This window comes from Acomys minous, assembly GCF_964271855.1.
Source record: "Acomys minous genome assembly, chromosome: 8".
Classification (NCBI taxonomy): domain Eukaryota; kingdom Metazoa; phylum Chordata; class Mammalia; order Rodentia; family Muridae; genus Acomys; species Acomys minous.
Window position 1 is genome coordinate 87712944 of NC_140489.1, and position 17069 is coordinate 87730012.

Below are 17069 nucleotides of genomic sequence, written 5' to 3' on the forward strand. Positions count from 1 at the left end.
CAGACAATTGTGAACTGCCATGTGGGTGTTGGGATTTGAACTTTGGTCCTTTGGAAGAGCAGCCAGTGCTCTTAACTGTTGAGCCATTCTCTCCAGCACCCCATTTAAATATCTTTATGTTTCCCTAAACCGATTGCGGGAGGGGGGAGGGGGTGTCCAGAGACCCTAACTTTACATTCTGCGTCTCTGATGTGGTGAGAGAGAAAGGGAGGGAGCACATGAGGCAGCCGGCTCTAGCAGGGTCCTGTTCTCTCCTGCCCTGTCTGAGGTGACTGCCTTGTCTGACACAGTGGAAAGGTGAGGAGGCCACTGAGTGACAGGCTGTTTACTAGATCCACTAAACTATTTCTACCACTCTGCTTCCATTCTGAGGCTTTGAGAGGTGAAAAAACCCATCTCCTCCTCCAGAGAGATGCCAGGCTAAGTCATCCTCTCTCTAGCACCTCTAACAACCTTCTGGTTAAGTGTCCCATAAAAGCACAAATCTAGCGGAGCCAGGGTCGTCGTCCCCCCGCCGCCCCCCCCCCCCCCCGCCTTCCCTCCCCTCCCCGCCTCTAGGTGCCTTACCGGTGACAGCTTTAGTAACCAGAGCTATACCCGGATAAAAGGAAGCCAGAGCCTGCGGTGAACCGGCCTCAATCGGAGGCCAGACAAGAGTGAGGAGACCTCAAAATTCACCCTGACCCGCTCCGGGGTCGCGCTTTCCACAACCTAACCGCCCTGGGTTCAGGTGCAGCCTCCTCTCCCAGGTTCACACGCCCACCTAGGGTTTTAGTTCCTAGCCTAGAGTCTCTGTCCAGGGACACGCCCCTCCAGTGGGTCCGCCCCAGAGCCCTGGTGCGCACCTCTCAGCCAGCGCTCGGGCTGCCTATCCCAGGCTCCCCTCCCCTCAGCCAGCACTCGGGCTGCCTATCCCAAGCTCCCCTCCCCTCAGCCGGCACTCGGGCTGCCTATCCCAAGTTCCCCTCCCCTGGACATTCTTCTTATTCTCTCCCCACCCGCTCATCCTCTCTCATTCTCCCCCCCCCCGCCCCCTCTCTCATCCCTGGTTCTCCTTTTCTGCCCCCTCCCCCGCCGCCCTGCCCTCTTTGCCTCTGCTCCCTCAGACTTCTACCTCAAGTCCCAGCGACCCCCTCTTCCCCTACACTACTCTCCAACCCTGACCCCTGATGTTCGCCTCTGCTGAAAGCATTCCTCTTTCATCCCCAGCTCCCTTCGGCTGGTCTCTTGCTCCCCTTGCCCCCAGCATTACTCCCACCCATGCTCTATGAGGCTCCCCCGAACTTCCCCAAGATGATCCTCACACCCTGATTTCCCCTCCACCATATATACTCACCCCGTGCCCTTTAAGGCTCCCATACTACACTCAATCTATTCCACCTCCTTGTAGTACCACACCATCCCGGACCTCCCACCTCCTGAAGGTCTCGGGGCCAGTCACCCCTACCTACCCTCTCCTCATCCCTCTAGGAGCACCTTCCCCATTTTCTTCCTGTCCTCGGCCCTCCCCCGCCCCACCCGGTCCTTCATCTCCTGAACCACCCCACTTCCCAAAGCTACCCCACCCCTCTTTCTCCATCTTCACATTCTCCTCCTGAGAATCCCCCCAACTCCCCCCATCAACCTCCACCTCCTCCAGCCACCAAGATGACCCTTGCCTCTCTCTCTCTCCCATCCCCGCGCGTCCTCTGAGCCTCCCCCACCTCCCGCCCATCCTCCATCGCACACACCCCTCTCAGTTCTCCCGGAATCCCCCTCGCTGCTCCCCCGCCCCGTCCCGCCCGCCGCGCTCCCGCCCCAGTCCGGCCCGGCTCCCCGGCTGCGCGCTCCAGGCTGGGTGCGCGCCATGGGCAGCGGCAGCAGCCGGAGCGGCCGGATCCCGAGGCGCCGGCGCAGCCCTGACAGGCGACAGGCGACCCCGGGAGAGACAGTCTCCGAGGCCGGCACGACTGACCAGGCCCCGACGGCCGCGGTGCAGGAGGAGACCGGCCGCGACCCCCGCCCCGCGACACCTCCCGGCGGCCGGGAGGACACCCTGCGCCTGCTGGACCAGTTGCTGGCCGAGTCGGAGGCCTGGGGGCCCCAAGAACCGACCCCACGAGGCCGCGCCCGCCTCCCACCCGCGGTAAGTGTGGGCGCCTGTCCCTCTGCATCCCCAGTGTCCTCCCACCCAGGCCTCCCTCCTTACTCGGCGCCTCTACCCCCAGCTCACCCTGAGTGCCTTCCTCCAGTCGGTCCTAGGGCATTGTGCCCATTCCTTACCCCCACCCCTGCATATTCTCACTCTGCCTCCTGGGTGGGTGCCCACTACTGTCTCTATTTCAGGGTGACTTACAGAGACAGTCTTAAAGGAGCAAGTACAAACAGCAGTAGGCAGAAACATCTAGAACTTTCTTCTGTCCCAGGGCTCGCCTTCCCTTCCCAATCGGGCTGCACGTAATCCAGCTGCAGCATCCTTGCAGTCCAGGTGGGAATTGACCAGCAAGGACTTCCTCCTTGGCCATCAGGACGCGGTGGGAGGAGGCGATTAAGTGGGTGGACCACCTGCAAAACAGTGGTTGAAAATGCCCTGCCGCGTCCGACATATCCGGATCTTTGGCTAGTCAGGCAATTCAATATTGCAAGCTATTTTTAAGAAGTGTTGACTCTTTCAGCTTCCTTATCCTCTCTTGCTGAACACTTGTAATAACAACCCCGCTGTCCTAGAAAAATAGTGAAAAATCAACGCTCGGGTTTGGCACGCCTTTGCTGCTGAGAACGGGTCTTAGCGGCCGGCTCCTGGCTGGATGGGGAGGCCAAAGGCGGTATCTGTGGAGCAGGAGGCTTCCCAGGAGAGCATCACGGAAAGGCCCCTGGGATGGTGGCTCTGTACCCCTCCCCTCCCCATACAGAGCTCTCTGTCCCATCCCTGTTCCCCACTGCCCTGTAGAGGTTTCTAACAGGACCAGTGAGCTTTAGTTAGGACTGAATTATATAATGGGATTCCTCTCAGACGACATCAGCCTACAGTTATGCAACACCAACACTGAACAAACACTTGAGGGATTTGGGGGGAGATTTTGACATAGCAAGGAAACAATTTTTCAGTGTCATTTTTAAGTAAACTTCAAAGGTTCGGAAATAAATGGATTTTCCCTCCGTCTTGTGGAAAGAATACCATAGAGACAGGATGTCTCGGCCACAGCTACAGCCTCCTGCTAAGTGAGGCTTGCTTTAGGAGACAGGTGCCCAGAGGGCTGGCCTGGGATCCAAGTATAAACACAGCGCTGAGAAATCCGTCCGAGGGTCCTCAGGAGGGAGAGACGGGCATGGGCATGGTCCAATGGCAGAGTGCCTTGAGTCTGAATTAGTCAGAGGACAGGAGCAGAGGAGGAGAAGGAGGAGGCGGCGGCTGCTCTGTGTATACATGATGTGGTGGGTGGGGTTAGGTTAGCTGGAGTTGTAGCCTGAAAACGTCTTCAGCATCTTGCTATGTCAGGGGGTGCAGACTCTGTTGAGAATGAAGTGGGTATTTGAAGGCTAAAGAGAGTGAGATTTTTGTGTTGTTGGGGAGATTACTTAACAGCGGGAGAAGAGTGAATCAGACAGAAAAAAAAAGCTAAGCTCGGGGCACCATTATCCTCCAGGGTTACTCTGGCTGTCCAACTGACCAAGTCCTGGACCCAAGCAGTTGCAGAGAGAGAGGTGTGCGGAGGTAGGGTCAAGAAATAGAGTGTGGTCAGGCCGTGGTGGCACACACCTTTAATGCCAGCCCAGCACTTGGGAGGCAAAGGCAGGTGGATTTCTGTGAGTTTGAGTCCAGCCTGGTCTACAGAGTCAATTCTAGGACAGCTAGAGCCACATAGAGGAAAAAAAGAAGAAAGTATGAAGTAACAGCAATGGTTGGCTACTCCTTGGCGTGGAGTGCCTCAGGTGTGCCCCCCCTACACACACACCATAAATGTTTCTCACACTAATGAATGAATCCCAGAGTCCTAAGAGTGCTCAGAGAGACAAGGTCAGGAAGTGAGACCCCTGCTTCTAAAAACACTGCCCCTGTTAGAGCAGAGCCCAAGCGTCTGCGCCTCGGAGCTTCCCCACCTCTGCAAGCGGCTCCCCCAGGAGCTGCTCACCCTGCAGGGCTCTGGATGTGTAACTCGCCACGGAGACAGACAAGAACTTCGAGGTCCAGAATCATCCACGAAGGTGGCTTTACTTCAAAATGTTTGAGAGAAACTGTTGCCCCTGGCAGAAAGAAGGACCCTTTGGCCACGAATACACTACTCGTATTTTTACCAGGAAGGAAAGAAGAAAGCGTTTCTTTATATTTATACCCTCTAGCCCTCCCGGTTTGTTTGTTTGTTTGTTTGTTTTTTGTTCTGTTTTTTTAATAGAGCATTAAGATTAAATGAAAACCCTTTAAAGGGCCTTCATTTAAACACTTCACTAGCCTGGCGGTGGTGGTGCACGCCTTTAAACCCAGTACTTGAGAGGCAGAGGCAGGTGGATCTCTGTGGGTTCGAGGCCAGCCTGGTCTACAAAGTGAGCCCAGGACAGCCAAGGCTACACAGAGAAACCCTGTCTCAAAAAACCAAAACCCAAACAAACAAACAAAATAAATACTTCCCTAAGCATTGGGCTGAGTGGGCCTAGCTCAGCAGAAGAAGGCCTTGCCTAGTATGTTTAAGGCCTTGACTCTGATCCTTCACTCCACCAAAAAATAAGAAAACAAAACAAAACAAACAAACAAACAAACAAAGCAACCATCATTGCTTGGAGTGCTTATGTGTATCTCACAATCATCATCCTGAATGTGGCGTCATATTGGACATTAGGGTTTTTTTGTTTGTTTGTTTGGCTTTTGTTTTGTTTTACTTTTTATTGATTCTTTGTGAATTTCACATCATGCTCCCCAATCCTACTCATCCCCTAGACCATATCCACCCTTGCAACCCTCTCCCCAAAACCAAACCTCTTGCTGTGAAAGCTGCAGTGTGTCCCACAGTATACTCTTCTGTCTGACCATCTTTACTTGCAAATGTTCATTGCAATGAGCCACTGGTCTGGTGCGAGGCCTGTGGCTTCTGCGACACCATCAATACTGGATCCTCAGCAGGACTCTCTCAGACAACCTGTTATTACCCTGCATCCTGGAGATGCTGCAGTTTGGGATCTTCAGGACCCGCCCCCTCAGGTGCTCCAGCAGATCATAGATGGGGTACCTGTTGGGGTGGGCCAATTCAAAGCCCTGGATCTAGGCTTGGGTGGTAGCTGAGTTGGTCTGCCAACCAGCTCTCCCAAATCCGGTACTGAATGTTATTTAAAAAATAGTCCTAGAGCCATGCGTGGTGGCACATGCCTTTAATCCCAGCACTCGGGAGGCAGAGGCAGGCGGATCGCTGTGAGTTCGAGGCCAACCTGGTCTAAAAAGAGCACAGCCAGGGCTATTACACAGAGAAACCCTGTCTCAAAAAACAAAACAAAACAAACAAATAGTTCCAGGGCTGGAGAGATGGCTCAGAGGTTAAGAGCACTGTCTGCTCTTCCAGGGGTCCTAAGTTCAATTCCCAGCACCTACATGGTGGCTCACAAACATCTATACTGGGATCTGATGTCCTCTTCTGGTGGGCAGGCCCACACAAGCAGAATGTTGCATATATAATAAATAAATAAATCTTAAAGCAAAACAAAACAAAACAAAAAGTTCTAGGCGGCCAAACGGATGGCTCTGAGTTTTTCCTGCTTTTGCAGAGTACTTGAGTTCAGTTCCCACTGCCTACGTCAGGGTGCTCACACCTCCCTGTGACTCCTTCCAGGGCAGTGGTTCGCAACCCTCCTAATGCTGGGACCCTTTAACACAGTTCCTCATGTTGTGGTGATCCCTAACCATAAAATTATTTTTGTTGCTACTCCATAACTGTATGTAATGCAAATATTTGATATGCAGGATGTCTGATATGTGACCCTCGTGAAAAGTTCATTCAACCCCCAGAGGGGTTGTGACCCACAGGTTGAGATCTGTTGCTCCCGGGGCTCTGACGCCCCCTTCTGGCTTCTGAGGGCACTGTATTCATGCTCAAATGCTGAGATAGGTATAAACAATTTAAAAAATAATAAAAATAAAAGATACAGTTTTAGCCAATATTTTAATGAATACTTAGGTATTTGTCATAAATTAATTATTGCCATGTTAACCCATATTTTAATATATTTTATTTACTTATTTTTAATTTATTTTTATTTTATGTCCATTGGTGTTTTGCCTGCATGTATGTCTGTGTAGAAGTGTCAGATCCCTGGAACAGGAGTTATAGACAGTTGTGAGCCTCCATGTGGGTGCTGGAAATTGAACCTGGGTCCTCTGGAAGAGCAGCCAGTACTCTTAACCGCTAAGCCATCTCTTCAGCCCTTATTTTTATTTTATTTTATGTACTTATTTTTGGTTTTTTAAGACAGGATTTTTCTGTGTAGCCTTGGCTATCTTAGATTCATTTTGTAGATCAGGCTGGCCTCGAACTCACAGTGATCTGCCTGCCTCTGCCTCCCAAGTGCTGGGATTAAAGGTGTGTGCCACCACGCCCGGCCTTGTATTTTATTTTTTAATGACATAATTCTTATACTTATTTATGGTGTGCAAGATCCAAAAAGTGCTGGGATTACAGGTGTGTGCCACCAGGCCCAACTTATTCAGACATTTCTCTTTCTTTTCTTTTTTCTTTGTTTTGTTTTGTTTTTTGTTTTTTGAGACAGGGTAGCCTTGGCTGCTTGCTTTGTAGACCAGGCTGGCCTTGAACTCACAGCCATCCACCAGCCTCTGCCTCCCAAGTGCCACCATGCCCTCCTTCAGACATTTTTCAAGGCTGGATTTATTTATGTTTTGTTTTTGCCAAATTGAGAATTACAAGAAGAAATAATTAAAGGTAGGGATAATCTTATGAAGTCTTTTATCTTGTTTACGTGTCCTTGTGTGTATGTGGGGTTCTACTTAGGATTGTCCTACTTAAACCATCTCATAAACAGATTCTCCCCATGTGGCCCCTTACATATTTTAAAGGGTGTGAGACAGTCTATCAGATGCTTGGCCTTTAAGCCAGGACCCAACCCCCCCCCCTGCTCCTGGTATTGTTGCGGATTAATTTTTAATCTCATGACCACATGAAGTGCCCAAGGCAGAAACCCTTTCCCAGGGTCACAGGAGCTTCTCCATCAATGGTATTAGTTGGGATGTTTGAAACTTCAACCTCTGCAGAGTACGAGAACGCTGAGTAGACCTACGGATTTGCATGGGTGTGTTTTTAAGGCTGGTTAGTAATCTTGAAGAACACAGCAGTGCCCCTGTCAATCACTGGCCTCTTCCTGAGTGAAATAAGCCGTATAATATTGATTCATCTGTGGAGGGCAGGGGCAGGGAACTGAAGTGTTTTCTCGCCTTTGTCATCGGGCCATGGTGGGGGAGGGTCCCTGGACCATCACAGTCCCAGAGTTGGCTGCACTGGTGACATTAGAGGATGCTTTTAGAGAAGAAATTGGTTCAGTTCCCAAAGCATCCATTCAGTGCTTTTAGTACTGGGTATAACGGTTACCTTCCTCCTCTGCCTTGTAAACCCCAGGCAGTGGTGGCCTAGAGAAGCCATGGAGAGCATTGCTGCCACTGACTCTGTGTGTGTGTGTGTGTGTGTGTGTGTGTGTGTGTGTGTGTGTGTTCTCACAAGCCTGTATAGAACAGTGATACCTTCTGGACCTGAAGGACACCTTGTTCAAACTTCTACAAAGTTTTACATTTACTATAGCCAAGGGGGTCTGGGGGAGTCTTGTCTTTGCCACCAGCCAAGCCTTTAGGGTGATCATGGCTTGCACTGCTATGGAACCTGAGGTGAAGAACCCATAGAAAAGAGCTTGCAGCTGCAAAGTAGCTCCACCACAGGGACTTAAAGATGCTGGACTCACAGCCAAAACAAAACGAAGAGCTTCTAGACTGTACCAGTCCGACCTCGGTCAAGGCTAGAGCAAAGACCACGCCTCTAAATAGCACAACGTGGTGTTTTGATCACACACCAAGGAGAGTGAAGCCCAGGGTTGGCTCTGAGAACTCACATGATGCCGGGAAGGCCACAGAGGGGAGAGTCCATGATGCAGCAAGAACACCCCACAGGAAGCACCAAAAGGCTTAGCACCATCACGGAGTGGAGAAGTCCCAGCCAGAGGAATTCTCCTCAGTGTGACAGAGGGCCAAGGGGGCACTACAGGAGTCCAGCGCTTGATACATTCCACTAGAAACCACTTCCATTTTCTTTGCAAGCCAGGCCATGAGGGTGCAGGCCTGTAATCGCAGCACTTGGGAGGCAGTGGCATGCAGATTTCCATGAGTTTGAGGCTAGCCTGTTCTACACAGGGAATTCCAGGCCAGCTGGGGCTACATAATGAGACTCTGTCTCAAAAAAAGCAGATTCTGAGTAGAAACAACAACAATAATAACATTGTTGTTGTTGTCATTGTCATTGTTATTGTTGTTGTTGTTGTTATTATTTTGGTTTTTCAAGACTAGGTTTCTCTGTGTAGCCTTGGCTGACCTGGGTACACTTTGTAGGCCAGGCTGGCCTCGAACTCAGAGATTCGCCTGCCTCTGCCTGCCTGAGTGCTGGGATTACAGGTATGTGCCATCACGCCCAGCAGAAACAATTTTAATATGGAAAGAAATAGAAGGGCAGATCCTCCTCTCAGATCTTAGGGGCAGGATTCTGGGAGATCGTAGCAACCGTAGGATTCCAGGAGTGAGATTTTAAAAGCTAGATGTGCAGTTCCTAGGGCTGGGGAGGCTCCCTCCATGGGGGTCCCAGCTCTCTTAGGGTCAGGAATGGAGGCTCATGTGCCTCCCTTGCTCTTGGCATCTGGTGGTGGTTATAGGGTGCTGCTGGGGCCTTCTAGGAAGCCACAAGGAACACGTCCCAAGAGCCTACTGACAGAGACCACAGGCCTGGAAAACCAGCGCCCTCTGGTGGTAAAAAGTAGAGCCTGACTGGCAAAATCCTGAAATCTGTCCCCTGGTGGGTTGGGTACCAGAGAGCCCTTAATGCTTTTCTGTCTATAATGTGTTCAAGTTTCCACAGCAAAAAAATAAAATAAAATAAATAAAAACCAACCAAGCTAGGATTCATAAAGAAGGCAACACATAAGCATTCAGAAGTAAACAGGAATGCATCAGAAAGCATGCGTGGGCCTCACCATCATTGTGCTAAGAGAAAGATGCCAGATGAAGAGGAGCGCATGCCGCAGCCAGCGGCAGAGCAGATCAGGAGTTGCCTGGGGGGTGGGGGGTGGGGAAGGAGGAAGTTAGTAGGAGCAGGGATGTGAACATGGCGTGTGGCCGGGACACGGTGAGGTTGCTTATGTCCATGGTTTAGTGGGTGTGGATGCATATCTACTCGTGTCTATTCTTCAGCCATCTGCAGTGTTCTCTATCAATTGCACATATAATAGATTTGTGCGTGTGAGTGTGCATACGTTATACAGACAAAGCCGCCCAATTAAGGGGAGAACTTCCGTAGAAGATGCAGGATATGTTTTGATATGTACAATAGGCAGTACATTTCTAAAAAGTAGCATTTGAAACTTTACATGCAGGTACACACACACAGACACAGATTCACAAGTGCACACTTACTTGCTATACACACACACACATACACACACACACACACACTTACTTGTAAGAGTCAAAAATGACCCGAGGAGATGCCTCCTTTTCAACTCTTTGTGTTTTCTGTTTCTTGCATGGCTGTGCTGTTTTTCTAACTCCTTCCTGCACTGGTGAGGGGAGAGATACCTTCACCTACCCAAGGGTGCATACACACAAGCACACGCACACCTTGAGCTCAGCACAGTTCCCGCAGCCCCAGCTCAGGTTCTGTTGGTCCAGATGTGAGTGTGAGCAGCTGGTAGCAGGCATCCAGTGGGCTGGAGCAGGAGGCTCTGCACCTTGCCTTTCCTCCAAGCTCCCCCTTGGCTTTGGCAGACTGCACGCTCTGGGAGGGACTAATACTTTTCCCACCTGCGACGGTCAAGTTCAAGGTTTAAACAAATTGGCCAGAGAAAGTGGCATGTATCAAAGGCACAGAAAGAAACAGAGGTGAAAACTGAACAGATGGGGCAAGTTGAAGGCATCAGGGAAACAGCCATAGTGAGGCTCTTCTGCTCCCAGTTCCAAGAGCACAGGTCACGGGGCAATAGGGTTTTGTCATCCCGGCTGCCTTCAAGGAAGATGGTGACTCTGATATCATTGAGCACCTGTTCCTATGAGCATCCAGGTCCAGGAGGGGTTCATGTTGATGCTGTCACCTGCCTGATCACAGAAACCATGACAGGCCTTACATACCTAATAGGAGGAGAAGCAGCCAAGCAGATGACAGCAAAAGCTGGCTCCAACAGAAACTGAACTGAAGAAATAGGTGTCCAAGTAAGAGGACTTCATTAGAAAGAAAGAAAGAAAGAAAGAAAGAAAGAAAGAAAGAAAGAAAGAAAGAAAGAAAGAAAACAACAACAACAAACCAGGTGCAGGATGGTCAAGGAGAACTTACTGAAAGCTGTAGTGAGGCAGGTGATGGTGTGAACGTGAGAACCTTCATGTACCCCTGGGAGGAGGTGTTACAGCTCAGACACCGATTCAGTCAGATAGTGATGGTTTACTGAACGGTCACACGGAGAGGGATCAAGATCAGGGACGCAGCCTCACGATCCGGATGAAAGGCAGCACATCTCCCTCCTTTAAACCGGACTAGAAGTGGATCCACCCGCTTCAGACCAAACAAAGAAATCTCTCACAGCTCTGCCCTCCCGTTTCTGGATTATTAGCTCTTTCCAGATGTAGTCAGGTGGACAACCAAGAACAGCCATCAGTTGTTGAGCCGCCAACCCCCATCTAGATTAAAAAACAACCAACCAAGCAAAGAACGTAAAGTATCCTTCCTGGAGGCTGGGGAGACGGGTCAGTGAGCAGTGCCAACTGTGCAAACATGAGGACCTGGGTTCTCAGCCCAGCACTCACGTAAGGTCAGGGTATGGTGGCATGCACCTGTCACCTAGTGCTCTGGTAACCAAGATGGGGGTCCCTGGAGCTCACTGGCTAGCTAGCCACTCTTTGAGCTCTGGGTTTAGTGAGAGACCCTGGATAAAAAAAAAAAAAAAAAAAAAAAAAACAACAGAGAACTAGAGAGTGATAGGGAAGGCACTTGACTTCAGCCTGTCCTGCACCTGGAGGTGCACACATATCACGTTATGTACCACACCCCTACCTGCACACATGCACACACACGCACATGCCCCCAAAAAGGTAAGGGTTGATAAACTGCATGTCTGAATTTTTGTTTTAGTTTATTCTGATGGATTCTAGAATTACAAATTCAAAACGGCTCTCCCACATCCTTGGAGCATTCTGACTATGGTCTCCAGGCTGCCACTGCTATGTCACCCGTCTCATTCTTTTTTGTTTTGTTTTGTTTTTGGGTTTTTTTGAGACAAGGTTTCTCTGTGTTAGCCTTGGCTGTCCTGGACTCACTTTGTAGACCAGGCTGGCCTCAAACTCACAGCAACCCGCCTGCCTCTGCCTCCCGAGTGCTGGGATTAAAGGCGTGCGCCACCACCGCCGGGCACCCATTTCATTCTTGACTCTAGGTGACCAGTCTTTACCAGTGCTTTTTGTCCTATAAGTTTTTGATATTTTCCCCTATATCTTTATATCACTGCTCCTTCAAGCTGCTACGAGAAGATACTTTAGAGGCACGTGTGGTGGTGCACGCCTTTAATCCCAGCACTCGGGAGGCAGAGGCAGGCGGGTTGCTGTGAGTTTGAGGCCAGCCTGGTCTACAAAGTGAGTCCAGGACAGCCAAGATAACATAGAGAAACCCTGTCTCGAAAAACCAAACCAAACCAAACCAAACCAAAAATCTTTAGGCTGTTACTTATAAACAACATAAGTATTGCTCACAGTTCTTTTTAAAAAATATCTATTGTTTTAGTTGTTTAAACATATATATGTATATTTTAAGTCAAGTTCACCTTTTTTTTTTTTTTTAAGACAGGGTTTCTCTGTGTAGTCTTGGCTGTCCTGGACTCACTTTGTAGACCAGGCTGGCCTCAAACTCACAGAGATCCAGCATGCCACTGCCTCTCAAGGGCTGGGATTACAGGTGTGCACCACTGCGCCCAGCTTAAGTTCACACTCTTACACCAAGGCTGGCTTGAAACTTAGAGCATTCCTCCTGCCTCAGCTTCCCAAGTGCTGGGGTTCCAGTACTCAATGACTCCTTGCTGAAGGGTAGGTGCAAGGCTTGAGGCTGGGAGTACAATCCCTGGGGCTAGGAAGGCCTCATGCTAGGCGCACGGCGACGCTGGTGTGTCTAAAGGCGAGGGACAGGACGAACCCAGAATGGTGGTGGTTGGGAGGCAAGAGATGTGACCACAGCACTGCTTGTTTGTTGGTTTTATAAGTCTCCCCCACAGCCTCAGTTTTCTGACTGTAAAATGAGTAACGGGGGCTCTGGAGTTGAAGGGAAAAGCTTCCCTGTTCTGACGTTTTCAGACCCTGAGTTAAACATGGTGGCTGCTGTCTCACCCCAAAAAGCCGGAGTGTTAATCCACTATACTAATGACAAGTTGGTTTTTTTTAAAGATTGATTTATATTTATTTATTTTGTATACAACACTCTGCTTGCATGTACACCTGCCTACCAGAAGAGGGCATCAGATCTCATTGTAGATGGCTATGAGCCACCGTGTGGTTGCTGGAGATTGAACTCAGGACCTCTGGAAGAGCAGACAGTGCCCTTAACCTCTGAGCCATCTCTCCAACTCCCCCATATTGACAAAGTTTTGATGCCTTTTCCTGTCTTCCTGCTCAAGGTGTCTCCAGAAAAGACGATTAAGGACAACCCTGAAGACAGCTGTGCCTCTGAGTAAGTATAGGGGGGAGGGGCAGTACTCCACCACCCTGAGGTGAGTCAGTTCCACCCTCAAAGCCCCACTGTGTTACAGGTCAGTCAGGTTCCCAGCTCTAGAGCTGCCCCCTCAGGGGGAGCCAGGGGCAGTGCAGGGCCCAGTCACAGCAGCTCTGAGCTTCCTCCTAACCTGGCTTCCCCCCTCCCTCCCTCCCTCCCTCCCTCCCTCCCTCCCTCCTTCCCTCATGGCCTGGCTTCTCTGTGGCCATTCTAGGCCCCTTCAGGTTTGTCCAGATATGCTCAGGTGTCCTGCTATACTCAGCGGTTTTATCTGTAAAGACTGTCAAAACAGTCATCAGGAAAATGCACTTGGAGCCCCTGGCATCATCACACATAGTGCAGCCAGGGTGGTTGATCAGCCTTTAATCCCAGCACTGGGGAAACAGAGGCAGGAGTTCCAGGCCAGCCTGGTCTCTATAGCAGTTCCAGGCTAGCCGGGGCTACACAGTGAGACACCGTCTAAAACAAACAAACAAACAAACAAACAATAACATCAGCAAACTCCACCCCACACCCTACCATGGTATCCCGGGGCCCTGGACTCTTCCTTTGAAACTCAGGGTGCCGGGAATACAGTCTAGTGGTAGAGTGCTAGCCTGGCAGGTGCAATGCCGTAGGTTCACTGGCCAGGAAAGAGATAAAATGGGGGAGGCAGCAAGATGGCTCAGTAGGTAAAGGCCCTTGCCACCCAGTCTGGTAACCTAAGTTCAGTCTCCAGAACCCACACGACAGAAGGGGAGAGAGATCCCAGCATCTGCCGTTCAACCTCTATTGTACAGCACAGCACACATGCCTAGACACATAGGCACGCACAAATAAGTAAGTGCATGTGAGCCAGTGCGCACACACAGAAGCGTCAGTGCTTCTATTCCACTAGAGGGCACACAAAGCTGCTCCGTCAGCCTTCTCCGCTGGTCCGTGTCTCTCCTGTCCCTTCACAAGCGGGAAGGGAAGCCACTACCACCGTTCTGGGCTTGCAAGCCTGCAAACAGCTCACAAGCAGTTGTTCCTGCGCAGTCCCTCCTCCTAAGTGCTCATCTCTGTATTAGACGCTTGCTGCCCCTCAGCCATCCTCAGGTCTGTCTTGGGATGCAATCCTTCCTTATTACAGAGACTGGGGCAAGAGGAACGATTGGTCTAGGGCCACAAGCTCCTGTGCATCAAAGCCAGCTGAGACCAGCCCTCCTCCAAGGCACCTGGAGGTTCCCTTTGCCCCGTAGACACCATAGACACCATGGGAAAGGCACATGCTTTGGCAGTGGTCAGATCGGAGTAGATCAGGCAGCTGTGTCCGCGTTTCTCACTCTGTGCTTTGGGAGAATTAAACAGAGCCCTAGATGCAAGCCTGGCGTGGTGGCGCATGCTTGTAATCCCAGCACTTGGGGAGGCAGAGGCAAGAGCATCGCTGTGAGTTCAAGGCCAGCCTGGTTTACAAAGCAAGTCCAAGATACTCAAGGCTACACAGAGAAACTCTGTCTCAGAAAATCAAACCAAACCAAACCAACCAACCAACCAGAGTCCTAGACGCTGTTCTCGGAGGGTCAGCCAGGAACCTCAGATGTGCCTTGGCCTTAATCTGTCCTGCTTCACCTTCATTGCAGGTCTTGGTGAACAAAATGGGAGGCTGAAGGTAGATACGAGTGAAGATGAACAAGTCTTTGTGTTGGGTAGGAAAGAGACTCAGGTGTCTCCAGAGCTGAGGTTTTTGGTTTGGATGTTAGGATGGACCACTTAACGACCACCGTGGTTGCTAGAGAAGATGGGAGTTTGAAGGTGATGTTTATCTTCGTCTGCATTTCTCACCCACAGAGCCCCGGGCAGCAGCCACAAGAAACCCGAGGGGCAGTCAGCCATCTCTTACGATTACTCTGAAGAGGAGCTGATGGCCAGCATCGAGCGGGAGTACTGCCACTGAGCTGGCTGAATAGCCCTGGTCACCACTGACCAGGCCTTGCAAGGCCTGTGAGCCGGGCTAGAGTCAGAGGGCTCCACCTTACCCGACCTGTGACCCAGCCAGAGGGAACCATTTCTAGAATACAGCTATCTTTCCAAACTGATCTTTTACAATTCACGGTCAGAGTCCTGCCGCTGGCAGCCCAAGAGTATGGGCAAGCAGGTACCAGGCCACAGGTGTGTGGGTACCTCCTCTCACTCCGAGGGGTAGCCTGGCTCTGTAGTTCCACTGAATTCTGAACTGTCTGTCTTTTCTACTTACTTACTTTTCAGGTGGGGAAGGGTCAATGCCCCCCCCCCCTGGTATCTGTGCCACAGGCTTCTAGAAGGTTCCACCAAGGTATGTTCTCAGTCTTCACACTACCATTTCTCCAGAGGGAGACAGTTAACTCCATGTATGCCAGTTTCTACGTACACAGGAAGGGCCCAAGGACATGGATGGCAGGCAGGATGGTAGGTCTAGGCGGGTCCTGAGACTGCATTTCTAACAGCCTGGAGGTCAGGGCAAGCTGCAGGTGCAAGGACTCAGGACCTGGACTTCAGACTTTCTGGTAGCTCTTCCCTTCCTCGTGCTGGAGGCTCCTCCAAGCCACAGCACAGCAGCCACCCCTGCTTAGATGTTGTAGGAAGAGAGAGGGCTGGGAGCCACAGACTGCTCTGGTATCCCAGTATTACATTAGCTTGCTATCACGTCCCTCTCTGGGCCTCAGTTTCTCTCTGGGGATAAATCCCGGAGGTTCTCTGAGGTCTTTCAAGCCCTATCAGTCTGGCAACTCTATCTTTTCTAGCCCTTCTATCTCCCAGCTGCCACTGCGCTTTAGGCATCCTGCTGAGTGCAGAACTGCACTGTAGCTGAGAAAGCCAGCCCACACCCGGACAGATCTTCAGGGCAACTGCTCTCCAGGTTCCCTTTTGGCTGGCAGTCTGGCTGAGTCCGTGAGCCTCCTCTCCCTGCTTAGGTGGAAGGCAGAGACAATAATGATGCCAAAAGGGGCCTCAGACATTTCCACTCAAGCGATGGGAAGGTGTGGAGAGCCTGTGGGAAGGAGGGAAGGAGGGAAGGAGGGAAGGGTCTGTGTGGGTCCTGTAGGGCCTGGTCTTGCTCAGGTTTCTGGAAGCACCTGAACAGCTGGTAGAAAGGGTTCGCAGATCTGTGAGTGTTCGCACAAGCCTGCATCTCAGCAACCATCAGGCCAATCCTAGAGGGTTATTGAGACCTTAGGGCTACATAGTGAATTTGAGACCAGCCTGGACTATGTAGTAAGAATCAGTGTCAGAAAAGGGGTAGAGAATGAAGAAACGAAGAAAACGGTGGCAGCTTTTGCTGAGGTCAAAACAGGTCTCAGCTTACACTGCATCCCTCGGCCAAGCCAGCGGTCTCCCCAGCATTCTCCCTCACGCCAGCCCACGAATCCTCAGAGCACAACCTGGAATATCTCAGGAACCAAGGAAGAGTGGTCACTGGGACTGTCCCCACACCCATGGTCCCTCGCTGCCACCTGCAAATGATTCCATGAACTCTTATGACTTGACAAGAGTGTCTTTGAGTTCTCAGCTGAGAGACTTTGTGGTACAGTCAGAGCCCACAGCCATGGGGGGTGGGTGGTCTACCAGTCAGCTGACAGCCATGGGGGGTCTACCAGTCAGCTGACACCCATGGGGGGTCTACCAGTCAGCTGACAGCCATGGGGGGGTCTACCAGTCAGCTGACAGCCATGGGGGGTCTACCAGTCAGTTAACACCCATGGGGGGGTCTACAGCTGAGTGTTGGTGACTGTATCTCACTGGAGCTCAAACCACTGCTTTTGATATGAAAGCTGTTTCTATTTTGATAACACAGTTATTAAAAATGCTTATTTTAGAAGGTTAAAAATGTTACGTTTTTTACCAAAGGATGGATGAGGCTTTGAACTTGATGTAAACATTTACAGCTTTATGCACTGTACTCGAAGAGACATGTTCGTCTGATTAAGAGAAAGATGGGGGACAAAAAGAGAGGAGAAAGACAGTAGCTCTGCATTTCCTGGGGAAACCCTTAATGAGATCAAAGTGCCAAAAAAATAAAAATAAAAAAAGAGGGGGGAATCCCACAGTAATTAATCTTTATCAATATGAAGACAAACCCCAAAAAACAAAAACAAACAAACA

The 17069-nt window shown here is 50.6% G+C and overlaps 2 protein-coding genes across 4 annotated transcripts in view; one reads left to right on the forward strand and one right to left on the reverse strand.

Moving 5' to 3' along the window:
- The window catches only part of RRM2 (ribonucleotide reductase regulatory subunit M2), a 28985-nt gene extending 26076 nt beyond the window's left edge, over positions 1 to 2909 (reverse strand). For 2 of the 3 annotated variants that reach the window (XM_084792215.1, XM_084792213.1), the window contains exon 1: positions 2336 to 2909. The gene's annotated coding sequence lies outside the window, so the exon portion shown is untranslated. Of the gene's footprint in view, positions 1 to 2212; positions 2231 to 2335 lie in introns of those variants that run through there. The other variant, XM_084792214.1, reaches the window with a different exon arrangement.
- Positions 1017 to 16794, forward strand: CYS1 (cystin 1). Its single transcript, XM_084792217.1, has 3 exons — positions 1017 to 2125; positions 12874 to 12926; positions 14778 to 16794. The coding sequence occupies exons 1-3, from the start codon at positions 1847 to 1849 to the stop codon at positions 14881 to 14883; spliced, it is 438 nt and encodes a 145-aa protein (XP_084648343.1). The 5' UTR covers positions 1017 to 1846; the 3' UTR covers positions 14884 to 16794.
- The last annotated feature ends 275 nt before the right edge of the window (positions 16795 to 17069 follow it).

Coding starts and splice junctions, on each gene's coding strand:
- CYS1 (XM_084792217.1), top strand. CDS start 1,847: ATGGGCAGCGGCAGCAGCCGGAGCGGCCGGATCCCGAGGCGCCGGCGC. Junction 2,126..12,873: donor GCGCCCGCCTCCCACCCGCG/GTAAGTGTGGGC, acceptor TTCCTGCTCAAG/GTGTCTCCAGAAAAGACGAT. Junction 12,927..14,777: donor GAAGACAGCTGTGCCTCTGA/GTAAGTATAGGG, acceptor TCTCACCCACAG/AGCCCCGGGCAGCAGCCACA.